This window comes from Aquarana catesbeiana, linkage group LG04 (assembly GCF_042186555.1).
Source record: "Aquarana catesbeiana isolate 2022-GZ linkage group LG04, ASM4218655v1, whole genome shotgun sequence".
Lineage (NCBI taxonomy): Eukaryota > Metazoa > Chordata > Amphibia > Anura > Ranidae > Aquarana > Aquarana catesbeiana.
The window spans coordinates 621,573,203-621,590,170 of record NC_133327.1 but is presented as its reverse complement, the minus strand read 5'-3'; the positions used below and the strand labels follow the sequence as shown (position 1 = coordinate 621,590,170).

General features: G+C 44.3%; 1 protein-coding gene across 1 annotated transcript in view; it reads right to left on the bottom strand.

Moving 5' to 3' along the window:
- The window catches only part of TMEM63A (transmembrane protein 63A), a 122,306-nt gene that overhangs the window by 10,132 nt on the left and 95,206 nt on the right, over positions 1-16,968 (bottom strand). The window contains exons 18-21 of the mRNA XM_073628313.1: positions 14,573-14,735; positions 11,556-11,661; positions 9,672-9,839; positions 7,643-7,755 (exon numbers count right to left, since the gene is read on the bottom strand). Coding sequence (XP_073484414.1) covers positions 7,643-7,755; positions 9,672-9,839; positions 11,556-11,661; positions 14,573-14,735 — 550 coding nt within the window. The remainder of the gene's footprint in view (positions 1-7,642; positions 7,756-9,671; positions 9,840-11,555; positions 11,662-14,572; positions 14,736-16,968) is intronic.

The following is a 16,968-nucleotide window of genomic DNA, read 5'->3' as shown; positions in this document are numbered from 1 at the left end:
GTACTCAATTTTCTCTGTCACAATTGCACTAATACGGCTACAATCAAATCAAGTACCAATTTTTTTACAAATAGATATCTGAAAAAAGTGTTGCGTGTATTTGTATTCGGCCTCCTTTACTCTGATATCCCTAACTAAAATCTAGTGGAACCAATTACAGAAGTCCCCTAATAAGTAAACAGAGACCACCTGTGTATAATTTAATCTCAGTATAAATAAAGCTATTCTGTGAAGCCCTCAGAGTTTTTTTTAGAGAACCTTAGTGAGCAAACAGCATCATGAAGGCCAAAGAACACAACAGACAAGTCAGGGATAAAGTTGTGGAGAAATTTAAAGCAGGTTTAGGTTAAAAAAAAATATCCCAAGCTTTGAACATCTCACGGAGCAATGTTCAATCCATCATCCGAAAATGGAAAGAGTATGGCACAACTGCAAACCTACCAAGACATGGCCGTCCACCTAATCTGACAGGCGAGGCAAGGAGAGCATTAATCAGAGAAGCAGCCAAGAGGTCCATGGGAACTCTGGAGAAGCTGCAGAGATGCACGGCTTAGGTGGGAGAATCTGTCTACAGTACAACTATTAGTCGTGCATTCCACAAATCTGGCCTTTATGGAAGAGTGGCAAGAAGAAAGACATTGTTGAAAGGAAGCCATAAGAAGTCCCATTTGCAGTTTGTGAGAAGCCATGTGGGGGACACAGCAAACATGTGAAAGAAGGTGCTCTGGTCAGATAAGACCAAAATTTAAATGTTTTTCTTAAAAGCAAAAGCGCTATGTGTGGTGAAAAACTAACACTGCACATCACCCTGAACACACCATCCCCACCGTGAAACATGGTGGTGGCAGCATGATGTTGTGGGGATGCTTTTCTTAAACGGTGACAGGGAAGCTGGTCAGAATTGATGGGAAGATGGTCTTGAGACTGGGATGGAGGTTCACCTTCCAGCAGGACAGTGACCCTAAACATACAGCCAGAGCTACAATGGAATGGTTTAGATCAAAGCATATTCATATGTTAGAATGACCCAGTTAAAGTCCAGACCTAAATCCAATTGAGAATCTGTGGCAAGACTTGAAAATTGCTGTTCACAGACGCTCTCCATCCAATCTGACAGAGCTTGAGCTATTTTGCAAAGAAGAAAGGGCAAAACTTACACTCTCTAGATGTGCAAAGCTGGTAGAGACATCCCAAAAAGACTTACAGCTGTAATTGCAGTGAAAGGTGGTTCTACAAAGTATTGACTCAGGGGGGCTGAATACAAATGCACGCCACACTTTTCAGATATTTGTAAAAAAAAATTGAAAACCATTTATCATTTTCCTTCCACTTCACAATTATGTGCCACTTTGTGTTGGTCTATCACATAAAATCCCAGTAAAATACATTTAAGTTTTTGGTGGTAACATGACAAAATATGGAAAATTTCAAGAGGTATGAATACTTTTCAAGGCACAGTATATACAGTAAATATATATGTATACCTGTACTCCATCTAAGAGCAGCAGCGACCCAACTATTACAAAATATATTGTTACTTTAATGTTGTGCTAGTGCACAGCCAAGACCATATCTGGTTTGCTTGACCATCACTGCTGGTGTTGTGTTTCTGCCATATTTACACTTGCCCATTCACAAAATGCACACCATGATGGAGCTTCAACCACATACTTTGTGAATAGGAGTAAAGAGCAGCGATCCACTGCTGCAGTTCAAACCTGTTCACATCCAGTTTTGTGGTTGCCTCTTGTTGCGATGTCATCATGCCCATTCTGCAGTTTTTAGGACCTGTGAGGACCCCACTGATAGACAGCCAACAGGAAGGGTGCACATCACCAGGCACCTGACAAAGGACCCTCCTACAGAACATAGAAGGCTTGGGGAGCGGGCGCATCATGTGACCATGATTTCAGATAAGTAAACAGGGCATTTTGCTTTATTATTATTATCTTTTCAGTATAATAACTATTATGGTTGTCAATTTAATAATGATTATAGTTACAAGTTTTAGGACTATTGCATTAATGGGAAGTTGTAGATGTAAGAATAAAAGAACAAGGAATGTGGTGTATTTAGGAAAATTAGTAGTGCTTACTCAAATTAATGGTCAGTGGAAAAGTACACCCTTATATTGATGGTCAGGAAAGTGCCCATTCACACTGGTGACGAGTGACATGCCTGTTAGATCAGTGGCCAATGAAAAAGGGCTCTCTTAAATCCCCTTGTATAAAGACAAATATTATTCTAGGGGTTGTCCCAAGAAGTTTTCCAAAATTTGGGATTTATGGATAGAATCCACCGCTTACTGTGATTACTTGTCCAATTATTTTGTTATGTTGAGGGCTCTGGCTTCCCCATTGCCCTGGGAGTACTGCCTAAGGCTCCATTCACACTAGCGCGTTTTTTGATGCATTTTGCATTTTGCAGAAATGCACGGGAATTTTTTAACATGGGTTCCTATGGAACATGTTCACATCAATGCTTTTTTGTTTCTCTGCATTTTTAGAAAGGGTCGGGGACTTTTTTTCATGCAAAAAGCAGCGTTTTGCATGTAATGGATTTCAATGGACAAGCATCAAAAACGCAAGTGCACCGTTTTTGCAGCGTTTTTGATGCGTTTTTGGTGCGTTTTTGCCGTTTTTTTTTTTTATTTATTTTTTTTAAGACTGTAAAAAAACTGTAAAAAAAAAAAAAAAATGCAAAACGCAAATCACGGCAAAATCGCGGCAAAATCACGGCAAAAACGCTGCTCAAAAACGTGGCAAGCATGAAAAAAAAACCTCCAAAAACGCTCAAAAGCAACATGCATAGATGTGAATCGAGCCTTAAACAATACTTTTAATTATACATAGGGGCTGATTTACTAAAGGCAAATAGACTGTTGCCCTCTGCAAGTGCAGTCGCTCGAGAGCTTATTAAATTAGGTAAAAGCTTCACTTTGCAAAGAGTACCCAATCACATGCAAGGAAAATAAAAAAACAGCAATTTTGCTTGCACATGATTGGTTGATGGAAATCAGCAGAGATTATGCTCATTTACTAAGCTCTGGAGCAACTGCACTTGCAGCATGCAACTGCACTTTGCAAAGTGCACAGTATTTTCACCTTAGTAAATCAAGCCCATAGTGTGCTCCCTGTTTGCTATGGTGATGGACAATTATATCCCTAAGTTCTGCTTCTATCGCTGTACTTTGTGGTCTCCAAGCACGTTTTTTACCACCCTATGGGCGAATTTACTGGTTCACTGGTCATGTTAGTTGTTTGTACTGTTCTGTTGCTTGTACTTAAGCCGGGGTATGCCCCAAAGGCTTTGTTTTGCAAATGAAAAAAAAACACAAAAAACCAAGGGCTCCCTTAGTGGTCGGTTAGACCAATGTCTTTTTTACAGATAGCCAAAGAGATCATTGGTGTTCATCATAACATACAGAAATTGCTCATGTGTAAGGAAACCCTCGCAGCCTTTGGAGGAAGTCTATGGTTCCATAGAACCCTGACTGAGAAAGGCCAAGCTACAGGGACATTGGGGTGGGGTATCTTAGTGGGGGAGGAGGAATTGGTATGAAGTTCAGCTTTAATACTATTTCTTTGTGTCTGAGTCTACCGCACTGCTGTTTTTTCAGACACCTCTAAGAAGCTAAATCCTATATACAGCATTGCTGTCTTGATTTTTTTGCAGCACACCCTAAAGCCTAGTATGAATGTCGGGCTGCATTGAACCGGTTCAATAAAAACCAGACGACATATGGCCTGTGTGTACTGGAGTTGGTCCAATTGAAGCCAGCTCTTCGGCTGGCTTCTGTCGAAGGGGCATAACCGATAAAGGTCTGCCGATCGGCTTCCAGCGCTGACTGGAGGGTTCTGGCGGGGGGGCAAAGACCAGCGTGGAACAAGGTTCAGTGGGTAGTATTGGGGGTATTTGTGGTAGGAAGAATAAAATACCTAAACCCAAGATAAGTTGACTAATCCAAATTTCAGCCTCATAACAATAAACAAGGAGATATTATGCGACTGGACAAAACTACGAGGCTACTACACTAATGCTAGAAGTCTGGCTAACAAGATGGAAGAACTGGAGCTGCTAATGTACAAGGTGGATCTTGATTTTGTGGAAATTTCAGAGACTTGGTGGGTTTACTTCCTTTTTGTTTCCCTGCAAAGGTAAAGCATAATGGGCTACTATGCATCGCATAGTAGCCCATTATGTGTCACTTACCTGACACAGGAGCCTGCGATGTCACCGCTGTCCCCTCTGCTACGGAGCGTCCATCTTCTTTCCGGGTATCGTGGCTACGGCGCTGTGATTGGCCAGAGCCCCGTGATAACGTCACTCCCGCGCATGCGCATGGGAGCCGCCACTAACGGAATATCGCCATTAGCAGTGGCATGCTCAGTGCGCCTGCGCGCTGCTGTCTACGGCGCATGCGCCATAGACAGCGGTGCCTGTCTTTATGCAAATATCTCCTAAACCGTGTAGGTTTAGGAGATATTTCTTGGACCTGCAGGTAAGCCTTAATCTAGGCTTAGCTGTAGGTCAAAGTGGTCTGTAAGGGTTTACAACCACTTTAAAGGCTGGCATCCATTGAGAGGTATTCCCTATATCACAGTGATAAGGTAAAAAATGGGGAGGGGTATGCCTGTATATCAGAAATGATGTGCAAGTGAATGTGAGGAACAATATCACTAATGGAGCTAGAGAGGAGTTGGAATCCTTATAGGTAGAACTTCAAAGGGGGGAAACTAAGGAAAGTAATACTGGGAGTATGCTATAGGCCCCCTAACCAGTGGGGGGAGGCGGACCTCCTATTACAGCTTGAAATGGCGGCAAGGATGGGAGATGTCATTATAATGGGGGTTTTAATTAGCCAGAAATAGACTGGGTGGAAGGAACCATGCATTCGTCTAAGGGTCGCCATTTCCTAAATGTCTTGTAGGACAATTTCATGGGTCAGATGGTAACTGCCCCAACAAGAAACAATGCGTTACTAGACCTACTGATTACCAACAATATAGACCTGTTTACGGAAGTAGAAATACGAGGCAACTTAGGAAACAGCGACCACAGGTCAATTAGTTTCAGTATAAATCACAGAAATAGGAAAGGGTAATACAAAGACACTGAATTTCAAAAGGGCCAACTTCCCTAAACTGCGCTCTTTGCTAGAAGATATTAAATGGGATAAAATCCTAGAAACAAAGAACACAGAGGAAAAATGGGAGTGCTTTAAGAGCATATTAAATAAAAAGGAATCAGCCAGTGCATTCCAATGGGAAATAAACTTAAGAGCTAAAAAAATCCTGGGTGGCTCAGCTCCAACATAAAAATTCATACAAAAGCAAAAGAAAAGGCCTTCAAAAAATACAAGGCATAATGGTCATTGTCATCATTCCAACTTTACAAAGAATACAATAAGAAATGTAAGGGTGCAATCAGGGTGGCTAAAATAGAACACAAAAGGCACATAGCAGGGGAGAGTTAAAAAAAAAATCCCAAGAAATCCTTTAAGTATATAAATAGTAAGAAAGGGAGGCCAGAACATATTGGCCCTATAAAGGATGATGAAGGGAATCTGGTTACAAAAGACAGAGAGATGGAGAAGGTTTTGAATATATTCTTCTCCTCGGTCTTCACAAGGGAAATGGGGGGATATAGTAACCAAGACTGTAATGTTCATTTTCATAGCATGTCACGGGAAGCACCCTCATGGCTAATGGAGGACAGAATTAGAAATAGACTTGAAAAACGTAACATTAATAAGTCATCAGGACCAGATGGCTTGCACCTGAGTTCCACTCAAAAATGGAACTTCCGCTTTAAGTACTTGTGACCCCTTGGCATGCCACATTTGGCATGTAATTTTTTTTTGGGGGGGGGGGGGGGGGGGCGGGTGCCTAGTTTTCACAGGTACCCAGCTTCCTCTCCTGGCGCCGGGGTGTCGAGCGGAAATTCACCTCTCCCCTCCCTCCCTGCAATCTTCTGGGACACGTCACAAGTCCCATAAGATTGCCTGGCCATTCACAACGTGCAGCGCAGGTCGCGCATGCACAGCGTGCACCCAGCTGTGAAGCCACAGCCGGGCGCCCACAATTGCAATGCCGTCGCCGCAGAGAGGAGGAGAAGAGAAGCGGGGCTTCGGGCGGCCACATTGCTGGACAGTGAGACAGGTGAGCGTATGTTTAAAAAAAAAAGTCAGCAGCTACACTTTTTGTAGCTGCTGACTTTTAAATGGGCGGAACTCTGCTTTCAGGAACTCAGTCAAGTGATAGCCAGACCATTGTTCCTAATTTTTGTGGACAGTTTACTGACTGGAACGGTACCAGGTGATTGGAGAAAACGTGGCACCAATATTTAAAAAAGGGCCAAGATAAATCCCTGGAAACTACAGTTAGCCCAACATCAATAGTCTGCAAGCTATTGGAGGGGATGATAAGGGACTATATACAAGATTTTAGTAATGAAAACGGTATCATTAGCAGTAATCAGCATGGATTCATGAAGAATCGTTCTTGCCAAACCAATCTATTAACCTTCTATGAAGAAGTGAGCTGCCATCTAGATAAATGAAGGCCTGTGAATGTGATGTATCTGGATTTTGCAAAGGCATTCGATACAGTTCCCCACAAACGTTTGCTGTACAAACTAAGGTCTGTCGGCATGGGCCACAGGTTGAGTACCTGGATTGAAAACTGGCTACAGGGGAGGGTCCAAAGAGTGGTAATAAATGGGGAGTACTGGGAACTTATTCATAAACGATCTGGAGGATGGGATAAACAGCTCAATCTCAAAATTTGTGGACAATACAAAGTTAAGCAGGGCAATAACTTCTACGCGGGATGTGGAAACCTTACAAGAAGGCATTTGGGTGCCAAAAATATGAATGCAACTTACTTGCTAGGGGGGAACCTCTGGGGGAATCTAGGATGGAAAAGGACCTGGGGGTCCTAGTAGATGATGGGCTCAGCAATGGCATGCAATGCCAAGCTGCTGCAAGCAAAGCCAACAGAATATTAGCATGCATTAAAAAGGGGATTCACTCCAGAGATTAAATGATAATTCTCCCGCTCTACAAGACTCTGGTCTGGCCACATCTGGAGTATGCCGTCCAGTTCTTGGCTCCAGTCCTCAGGAAGGATGTGCTGGAACTGGAGAGAGTCCAGAGAAGGGCAACAAACTAATTAAGGGACTGGAGAATCTCAGCTATGGGGAAAGACTACAAGCATTGAACTTATTCTCTCTGGAAAGGAGAAACTTGAGAGGGGATATGATATCAATGTGCAAATACCATACTGGTGACCCTAGAATAGGGAAAAAACTTTTCAGTGTGAGGGAATTTAAAAAGACACGCAGCCATTCACAAGATTAGAAGAAAATCGGTTTAACCTTAAACTGCGTAGAGGGTTCTTTACTGTCAGAGCGGTAAGGATGTGGCATTCTCTTCCGCAAGCAGTGGTATCAGCAGAGAGCATCGATAATTTCAAAAAACTATTAGATGGGTACCTTAATGACCACAACATACAGGGATATACAATGTACTTTTAACATAAAAGCACACACACAGGTTGGACTCCTTCTGAGCTCCTTCTGAGCTGTGTGTTTTTTTTTTTTCTTTCAACACAGGTGTGTACTAGGCTTAGGATGTCCTCACCTTGTAATTGTGTGGGCTGAGATGTTTGAAGCAGCCAAAACAAGTATATAAGGTGGCGAGTAGAATGGTCAGGAGGATGACGGCCAGTGTAAACAGAGTAGGGGCTTTCAAACCTGAAAAGAACAAACAGACATGATTATGGAAACCACTGGTATGATAGTTTTGATGATAGTACAGATTTTGTGCATCCTGTATACCCATTTGTCTATTTTTGTATCTTCACTTGTCTTTATGTAGATTGTGTTCATCTACTATCACCTCTAAATAAACATTTTATACTCATACCCTATGCCTCTACTTACAAGAGCAGTTTACCTTTTAAAGTCCCACTAGAGGAATAATCCTTCCAGCATATACTGGATTTTAAACAGTATAGACACCTTTTTTTGTTTTACATAGCAATACCTGCAAAAGGGGCCAGCCTGAAGTGATCTAGCAGGACTTTTATGACTTAAGTTCCACTTTAATATATAGGCCATTTCCACTCTTATAACAGTTTCTGAGGACTGCGAATATGCAAATTAGTGTATCTCTTGTATCAACACACATACTGATTTAAAAACATACAACAGTGCAGCGCTAAAAATTAACAAAAAGTCCTAAACAGGAAATTCAACAGAAAGAGTCCAATAAGTGTGGGGTCTAAACTAGAAAATCTTGTGAGAGATCCTCCGCCCCTGATAACGCCTGTACGACGAAACCGGTTGGGTAGAGTTGAATCAAGTGACGTTGCCAAGCAAGGAGGTCGGCCATCCTGATGGTTGGAAACATTCCCTTTTGGATTACTGATGTACATGCGAGATTTTATCTTACCTGTTGCGAGTGAGTTTGCTGGATTCTTAGTACATTTTTATGGTGGACCGATATAACCACTGAGGGCCATATGAAGTGGAATCTGCTTAAGAGTGGAAGAGTGCTACTGCTCGATTGATTGGATTCTGTAACAAGCGCATTCGATCACTGTATGTAGTGGTCTACTCTGGATGGTAAGAGTAAGGCCCCATTCACACCTGAGTGTAGCGTTTTCAGGCAGAAAGTCGCGCAATTTTGTACAGGTCAAAAGGTCACCAATGTAAAAAGCAGAAAAATGCTCAAATCTGCGTAAAAAAAAAAAAAAAAGTTCCAGAACTTGTTTGAGCTTCAGGCGTTTTGGAGTGGAGATGTGAACCATCTCCATAGAGAATAACTGATTTTGTTCCCCTCCAGGGTTTTGTAGCTTCAGGTTTCAAGCTACAAAACGCTCAGGTGTGAATGGGGCCTAAGTGTGTATGGATCTGTCAGTAGAGGATCTCTCACAAGATTTTCTAGTTCAGACCCCACACTTATTGGACTCTGCTGAATTTCCTGTTAAGGACTTTTTGTTAATTTTTAGCACTGCACCTTTGTATGTTTTTATGCTAGTATTCACTACCAGTCAATAGTATCAGCTGCTTTTCTATACATTATCCTAATATTGTAAGTACAGGTTTTTTGTGTTTTTTTTTTTTTTTTTTACACAGAATGATTTGTCACCTGTGCCCCCACCCCTTTTTATCATCATTCGTAGTCAATGGGAGTCATGTTGTGTCTGTCTTCACCGACATCACTGACAGCTATAATTTATTTATTGGCTGATTGTTAGAGGAGAGTCCATGAACCATTCATATGTATTTTTCTTCTCAGGTAAGACTGCAATCACACTGTGATGTATCTGTTTAGATATGAATAGTGCTTAGCAAAGTGCCTGTATAAAAAACGTCAGATGGAAGCTGCAATCGTTTGCCTCCAGGACCATGTATTAGATTGGGGCCAGTGAAGCTGACCAAGCTCTGCAGTTCTTCCTTACTGTGCGGTGACTGAGAATTCTGGAACTAGTATGCTGTCCGTGTAGCTGGAGAGTGGTCTTTGCTCTCAGAGACTTCTTACATAGATATTTTGCTGCAGGGAAGAGTGCCCTTAGGACATTCACATGCAATCACAATTGATCGGCTGTGTTTGCATATTACCTTTGTGACACAACCAAATAAACTGTTGTCAGAATGCCACTTACCCAGCCGTAGGAGAGAGAAGAAAAACAGCCATATGAGACACAATATGGGGGCAGCCAGGGACTGATTGACAGCTGCGAAGTGGATCTTCTTGTCCAGTTTGGTGGGCAGAAAAGCAAAGAATAGATTGTATCGATCCACCAGATGTTTAAGCAGCATGTACATTAGACCTGGTCACATCAAAAAGGAATGTTAGAGAAACACTATCTGCAAATCACTGCTGCAGTATATGTAGTCATTCAAATAATCCCATATAAGATTTATCATGTTAATGTCATTTCAAAAGTATTTTTCAGTAAATTTAAATCTGCAACTTTCATTAAAACAATGCCTGGTGATCCTGCCATGAAGGTCTTTGTTTATGCACTTTCTAGTATAGGGAAACAATGCCCTTCCCCTGTCTCCTAAATATGCTCCTGCACTTGGGTGACAGGGTAACTATAAGTAAACTATTTCCATACACATTAATCAGGCCATACAACCACGGGTTGCAGGAAAGAAAGTGGCTCGATTTCCCCATCAACAGTCAGTGTTGATGGGGGATTCCCTCCCACAGCGCTATTGTGTTCTGCTGGCGGGCACCCTTTTTCAACCAGGGTGCCCAGACACCCTGGGGTGCCTTGAGGTTTTTTCAGGGGTGCCTTTGCAAATGCCCAAAAATTCATCACACATTGTATACAAGCCAGCAGGTGGATCAAGCCTGCCTTTTAGTTACACAAAGCCACAGGTTTGTATTATGCACCATTAGGACTTTCTATACACTGGCATCCTAACAACCAATGGCATCATCTGTTAATAAGGATGTCTGTTGCCTCCACAGCATCCTTGTTTGACCCTTCTGTGCCCCTCTCCTAAAGCACCAGGGTGACATTAGCCGTAATGTTGGCTGTTCTATGTGTGGATGTTGTTGCCTTACGTAAAGCTATTAGAATAATTTTTTACAATTTAGAATGGTATGTCTCGAGACTGTCTATAATTCTAAAGTGTGCCCTGACTGAAAAAGGTTGAGAAACACTGCTATAGACTATAGCTTGCTGCAGTGATCGTTGAGGAAAAAAATGACAGGCTGGTTGTACTCAAGTCAATCAATGGATCTACTTCAATACAACCGCCATGCTCATAGATGGACTGAATCTCAGCTGGTTCAGCAGGAACCGGCCGAGATTCAATCCATCTATAGGCAGCGTTTTGTTGCAGGTGCAGGAAGACAGTGCACATTGGAGTCCACACCTAGGGGACCCGCTCCTCTAGGAACCAGGGAACGAGGAGCATTTAAATATTTACTGTGATTTGACTGCTTGAGTCATTGGATTCATCCAGTCCTGCAGACCTCTAAAAAAAATTGTCTATGCACCTTAAGTCACCATTAAATACTGCACTATGAGATTTTTTTTCTTGTATTTAGTGGTTCCTTGTAAATGTTGATACTGACCCCTGGTGGAGTGGAGAAGTACAGTTTCGTTTTACCAACTTTGGAGAGAGAGGGAGAGAGAGAGAGAGAGGGAGAGAGAGAGAGAGAGAGATCATAGTGGATACTATATAACAAGTGTATATTGCTGTTCTACCCTAAAACAGCATAACACTGCGGTGAGTTTGAAATCTCCTTACCTATATGGTGAAAAAAATAACATATCGGGTGGTTTCCCTATGCATGGTGAAGAATAGAGCACGCAACACCTGAATAAAGAATCTATTCACTTGATGAATGTGTGGTGTTTACACCAGATCGTGATCTATTAGCGGAAGAACTTTTTGCTTATTGTCATTTCTAATATATGGATCATTTATTTTTGCACAAGTCACCTATGGTGGACTATAAATATTCACTTAGTGTTATTATTGAGCGCTGCAATTATTCTTTATTTTTCCTAAAAACTGTTACTTACCAAAAGGCATAATAATGGGGCACGTGATGCTGTAAGCCATGACGACTGTGAAAACACAAAGCATCCAAGCGTACATCGCTCCGAACTGAAATTCATAAGCCTGGTGCTAAGAGAGAAGATGTGTCAATCACACTCACAAGCCATGCCATTTAGAAAAAAAACAGACACATTTGTAGGGTTGCACCAATACCACTTTTTTAAGACCAAGTACAAGTACTTATACTTTTTTTCCAAGTACTCGCTGATACAGATTTTTTTAATGTCATGTGACAGTGACACTAATATGCAGCACTGATGAGGGGTGGACTGTGGCAGTAGTTTTTTTTTCCAAATTTTATTTTCTACAATTTATTTTTTAAATTATTAATATAATTAATAATAACACTTTCTTTTTTTTTGGGGGGGGGGGGGGGGGGCAGTGTCTGTGTTTTTTTTTTAATTTTAATTTTCTTTACAATTTTAACTAAATCAACTAACTTAATTAAATTATTTTTTTAAATATTTATTACAATTCTATTTTTTTTATTATTATTATTTATTTAGCAGCCCTGTTGGGGGGTTATGTGTTTATGAGCAGTTCAGAAAAGGAAGGAGCCAGTAAATGACAGATTTACCAGTTCCTTCCTCCACTCTCCAGCCTGACAGAGCCAGGACAGAGGGGGACCGGAGGGGGACACGGAGGAGCACATGAGAAGCATACGGAAGGGGGCCGGGGGAGCACACGGAAGGGGGCCGGGGGAGCACACGGAAGGGGGCCGGGGGAGCACACGGAAGGGGGCCGGGGGAGCACACGGAAGGGGGCCGGGGGAGCACACGGAAGGGGGCCGGGGGAGCACACGGAAGGGGGCCGGGGGAGCACACGGAAGGGGGCCGGGGGAGCACACGGAAGGGGGCCGGGGGAGCACACGGAAGGGGGCCGGAGGAGCACACGGAAGGGGGCCGGGGGAGCACACGGAAGGGGGCCGGGGGAGCACACGGAAGGGGGCCGGGGGAACACACGGAAGGGGGCCGGGGGAGCACACGGAAGGGGGCCGGGGGAGCACACGGAAGGGGGCCGGGGGAGCACACGGAAGGGGGCCGGGGGAGCACACGGAAGGGGGCCGGGGGAGCACACGGAAGGGGGCCGGGGGAGCACACGGAAGGGGGCCGGGGGAGCACACGGAAGGGGGCCGGGGGAGCACACGGAAGGGGGCCGGGGGAGCACACGGAAGGGGGCCGGGGGAGCACACGGAAGGGGGCCGGGGGAGCACACGGAAGGGGGCCGGGGGAGCACACGGAAGGGGGCCGGGGGAGCACACGGAAGGGGGCCGGGGGAGCACACGGCAGGGGGCCGGGGGAGCACACGGCAGGGGGCCGGAGGAGCACACGGAAGGGGGCCGGAGGAGCACACGGAAGGGGGCCGGAGGAGCACACGGAAGGGGACCGGAGGAGCACAAGAAGGTGGACCGGAGGAGCACAAGGAAGTGGACCGGAGGAGCACAAAGAAGGTGGACCGGAGGAGCACAAAGAAGTGGACCGGAGGAGCACAAGGAAGGGGACCGGAGGAGCACAAGGAAGGGAACCGGAGGAGCACATAGAAGGGAACCGGAGGAGCAAATAGAAGGGAACCGGAGGAGCACATAGAAGGGAACCGGAGGAGCACATAGAAGGGAACCGGAGGAGCACATAGAAGGGAACCGGAGGAGCACATAGAAGGGAACCGGAGGAGCACAAGGAAGGGAACCGGAGGAGCACAAGGAAGGGAACCGGAGGAGCACAAGGAAGGGAACCGGAGGAGCACAAGGAAGGGAACCGGAGGAGCACAAGGAAGGACATGGAGGGGGGCTGGAGGGGTGACTGGTGCAGCGGTGGGGGGAGTTGCAGGCACCAATCTCCCTGTATAGATTTCAATAAAACAGCTGAAGGTCAGGGGGAGAGAGGAGGATAAGCGTCTGTCAGCTGCTTTATTGAAATCTATACAGGGAGATTGGTGCCTGTAACTCCCCCCTCCCTTGGATTAAGCATCTGAGCATTTGCACATGTACAGACCTACACCTTTCCATAAGCAGCAGAAAAAATAAAATGATGGAAAAGACAAAAACACTGGAACCATTTTCTCATTTTAACTCGCCCAAGAAAGGTGAAGCATGAGGTCCTATGCCTTCTTGTGGGTAACAAGGACGATTCCTTGCACTTAAAGTGTATGCCAAGCTAAAAATGTTTTACTAGTATTGGATGGAGTAAGGAAAGATTAGAACCCCTGTCTGGTTTTTACTGCTACGCAGTGCATAGTAAGGCTGGACATAGACGGGTAGTTTTTTTTTTTCATTCAGCCAGTGGACATAGTCTAAAAAGCTAACAGATTCCTCCATTCACACAAAGTGGATGGAGGAATCTCCCTCTCCCCGCCAGTACATTGTATTGTATACACTGGTCATCTGCTAATCAACAAAATTTTTCCAGCATATCCCTTCGAACAATCGACTCCTGCCAAGCAGGGACAGCTGAATTTCGATCTGTCTGGGCCAGCTTTAGAGAGATTTCCCTTCACTTCCTGTTCTACTGAAAATGGTTTCAGGAAGTTGGCAAAAATCTGCAACAGGAACACATAACTAAAAATCTAACAGGTTCTACCCTTCCCCAAAGCTACTAAAGAAAAGAAAAGCATTTTTATTTGAATCCAAAACTAGGAAAAAATGTATCAATACTGTATTATTCTCTTTCTTGAAACAGCAGGTACAGCTCCAGGCTCCCTTTCACAGTGTTTTAGTTTCCTCCTGACCCTCCCTGTTGAAAAAATCCCCCCATCCCCAAACTATTCAGCTCTGACTGGGGTTTTAATCGGATATAAAACATCAGTTATCATGCCTTTAAACCTTTACAAAAAACTTTTGAACCCCAAACCATTACAATTTCCTATTAAAAACTATTGTTTTTTTACAAAAGACATATTTTTGTGGCAGATTTATAAATAATGCCCAATTTTTCTCTCCTATTAAGTTAATCCTGTGTCTTTTACATCTGATACTTTGTTGTACCTGTTTAATGTTCTGCCTTTCCGCAGCAGACTTGGCCATAATCATGCGTATGGTGTACAAGATCAGCCCTGGAAGCCTCATTAACTCCATCGCGTTCCCGATAAAGGCAGAGGCTATAACGTAGTTGACAAAGAAAGCCCCCTGGTCAGGAAGAAATACACACCTGAAATAGAAAAATAATTATTTGGCAAACGTTTTGCTTGCTAAAAATAGCAATACTTACCTGTAAAATCCTTTTCCTTGAGGGCATCATGGGACACAGAATTAGGCTAATATTCATTACCTGCTGGGTTATACTTCATCTCCAGGTGAATGGACACTGGTAGACCAAAGGTCTTTAGACAGGAAGTGATCCCCTATATAACCCCCCCATACAGAAAGTACTTCAGTTTTGTAGCAAGCACTGAATCCTCAAAAAGAGGGGATGGACCTCTGTGTCCCAAGATATACTCAAAGAAAAGGATTTTACAGTTAAGTATGACAAAAAACATCCTATTTTCTTTTTCATACATCATGGGACACAGAGTTAGGCTAATATTCATTACCTGCTGGGACATTCCAGAGCAATAGCCTTGAGGGGAGGGAGACACCCTGCCAAACAATAGCCATCAGACCTTATACGGCAGCCCGCAGTACTCGGCTACTCGAACATGATAAAATTTTGTGAAGGTATGCACTGAAGACCAGGTGGCAGACTTACAAATCTGAGCCACAGATACCTGATGGCGAAAAGCCCAGGAGGTTCCTACACCCCTGGTAGATTGAGCTCTCACCCTAAAGAGAGGAGCTTTATGTTTCAGACCATAGGCCTGAATGGCCAATTGACGGGGCCAATTGGCAATGGAAGCTTTGGAAGCTGCCTGCCTCTTCTTGGGTCCTTTTGGTAAAACAAAAAGGAGTCTGATCTTCGGATCTTTGCAGATCTAGACAAATAAACCTTGACTGCCTGGACAATGGCCAAAGAATGCAGTCTTCTCTCCTCCGCCGAACGATGCTGAGAGAAAAAAGAAGGCAAAATAATGTCCTCATTTAAATGAAAGGCCGACGCCACTTTTGGCAAAAAGGATGGAACAGGTCGTAACACGACCCTGTCGTGATGCGGGATTAAGTATGGTTCCCTGCATGAAAGGGCCGCCAACTCCAACACCCTTCTAGCTGAGATGATGGCCATCAGGAAGGCTAGCTTGCGTGACAGCAAGTCTAATGGAATTTCCACGATAGGCACAAATGGTTGTTTCTGTAAAACAGACAGCGCCAAGTTCAAGTCCCAAGGACACATAGCTGACTTAATGGGGGGAAGCAAGCGAGTTACCTCCTGCATAAAGGTTTGGATCAGTGAATGGGAAGCTAAAGGCCTTTGGAAGAATACTAGGGCCAATTTTTGTATTGTATTTTTGTATTCAAAGCCAATTTGATTTCCACAGCTGACTGTAGAAAATAGAGTTCTCCCAATCACGTATTTCCAAGGATGCCATTTTCTGGCTTCACACCAAGCAATATAATCTTCCAGACCTTATGATAGATCTTCCTTCTAGCATTCACTAGGGTAGACACCACTGGTCCCGAGATGCCACAGTCCTTTCACGCCCTGATTTCAAAAGCCATGCCATCAAATTTAGAGTCTGTAAATTGGGGTGGAATATAGGACCTTGAGACAGTAGATCGGGGCGACGTGGAAGCGTCCATGACTCGTCTATTGTCAGTCTCACAATCTCCGGGAACCTGGGCCTGGATAGTACCACCAGAATGACTGGAACTTCCTCTCTCCGAATCCTGCGCAACCAATGTGGAAGGAGAGGGATCGGAGGGAAAGCATAAACCAGGGAATACTGGCTCCATGGAACTACCAGAGCATCTGCTCCGATTGCCAGAGGATCTCTTGTTCGGGACACAAACTGCTGTAGCTTGTTGTTGAACCTGGATGCCAGTAGGTCAACCTCTGGACATCCCCAACATTGGCAAATTTCCTGGAACACCCATGTGTGTAGGGACCATTCCCCTGGGCAGATCTGCTGGTGGCTGAGATAATCTGCCTTCCAGTTCTCTACTCCCGGGAGCTGAACAAATCCTGGTACCGCCTTGGTGGTTTATATAGGGCACTGCAGTGGTATTGTCGGACTGAACTCTGATAGGGCAGTCCTGAAGCTCCACCGTCCAGGACCGTGGGGTTAGACGTACTGCCTGTAATTCCAGGACATTGATGGGCAGGATCTGTTCTGTCCTTGACCATTTCCCCTGAGCTGTGAGCCCTTCTAGGGTTGCTCCCCAGCCTGAGAGACTGGCATCAGAAGTCAGTAATCTCCAAGTTACCGGGAGGAAGGGTCTTCCCTTTCGCAGGTTCTGATCCTGCAACCACCAGTTTAGGCTTAAGCGTGCCCGAGGAGATAAGAACACTG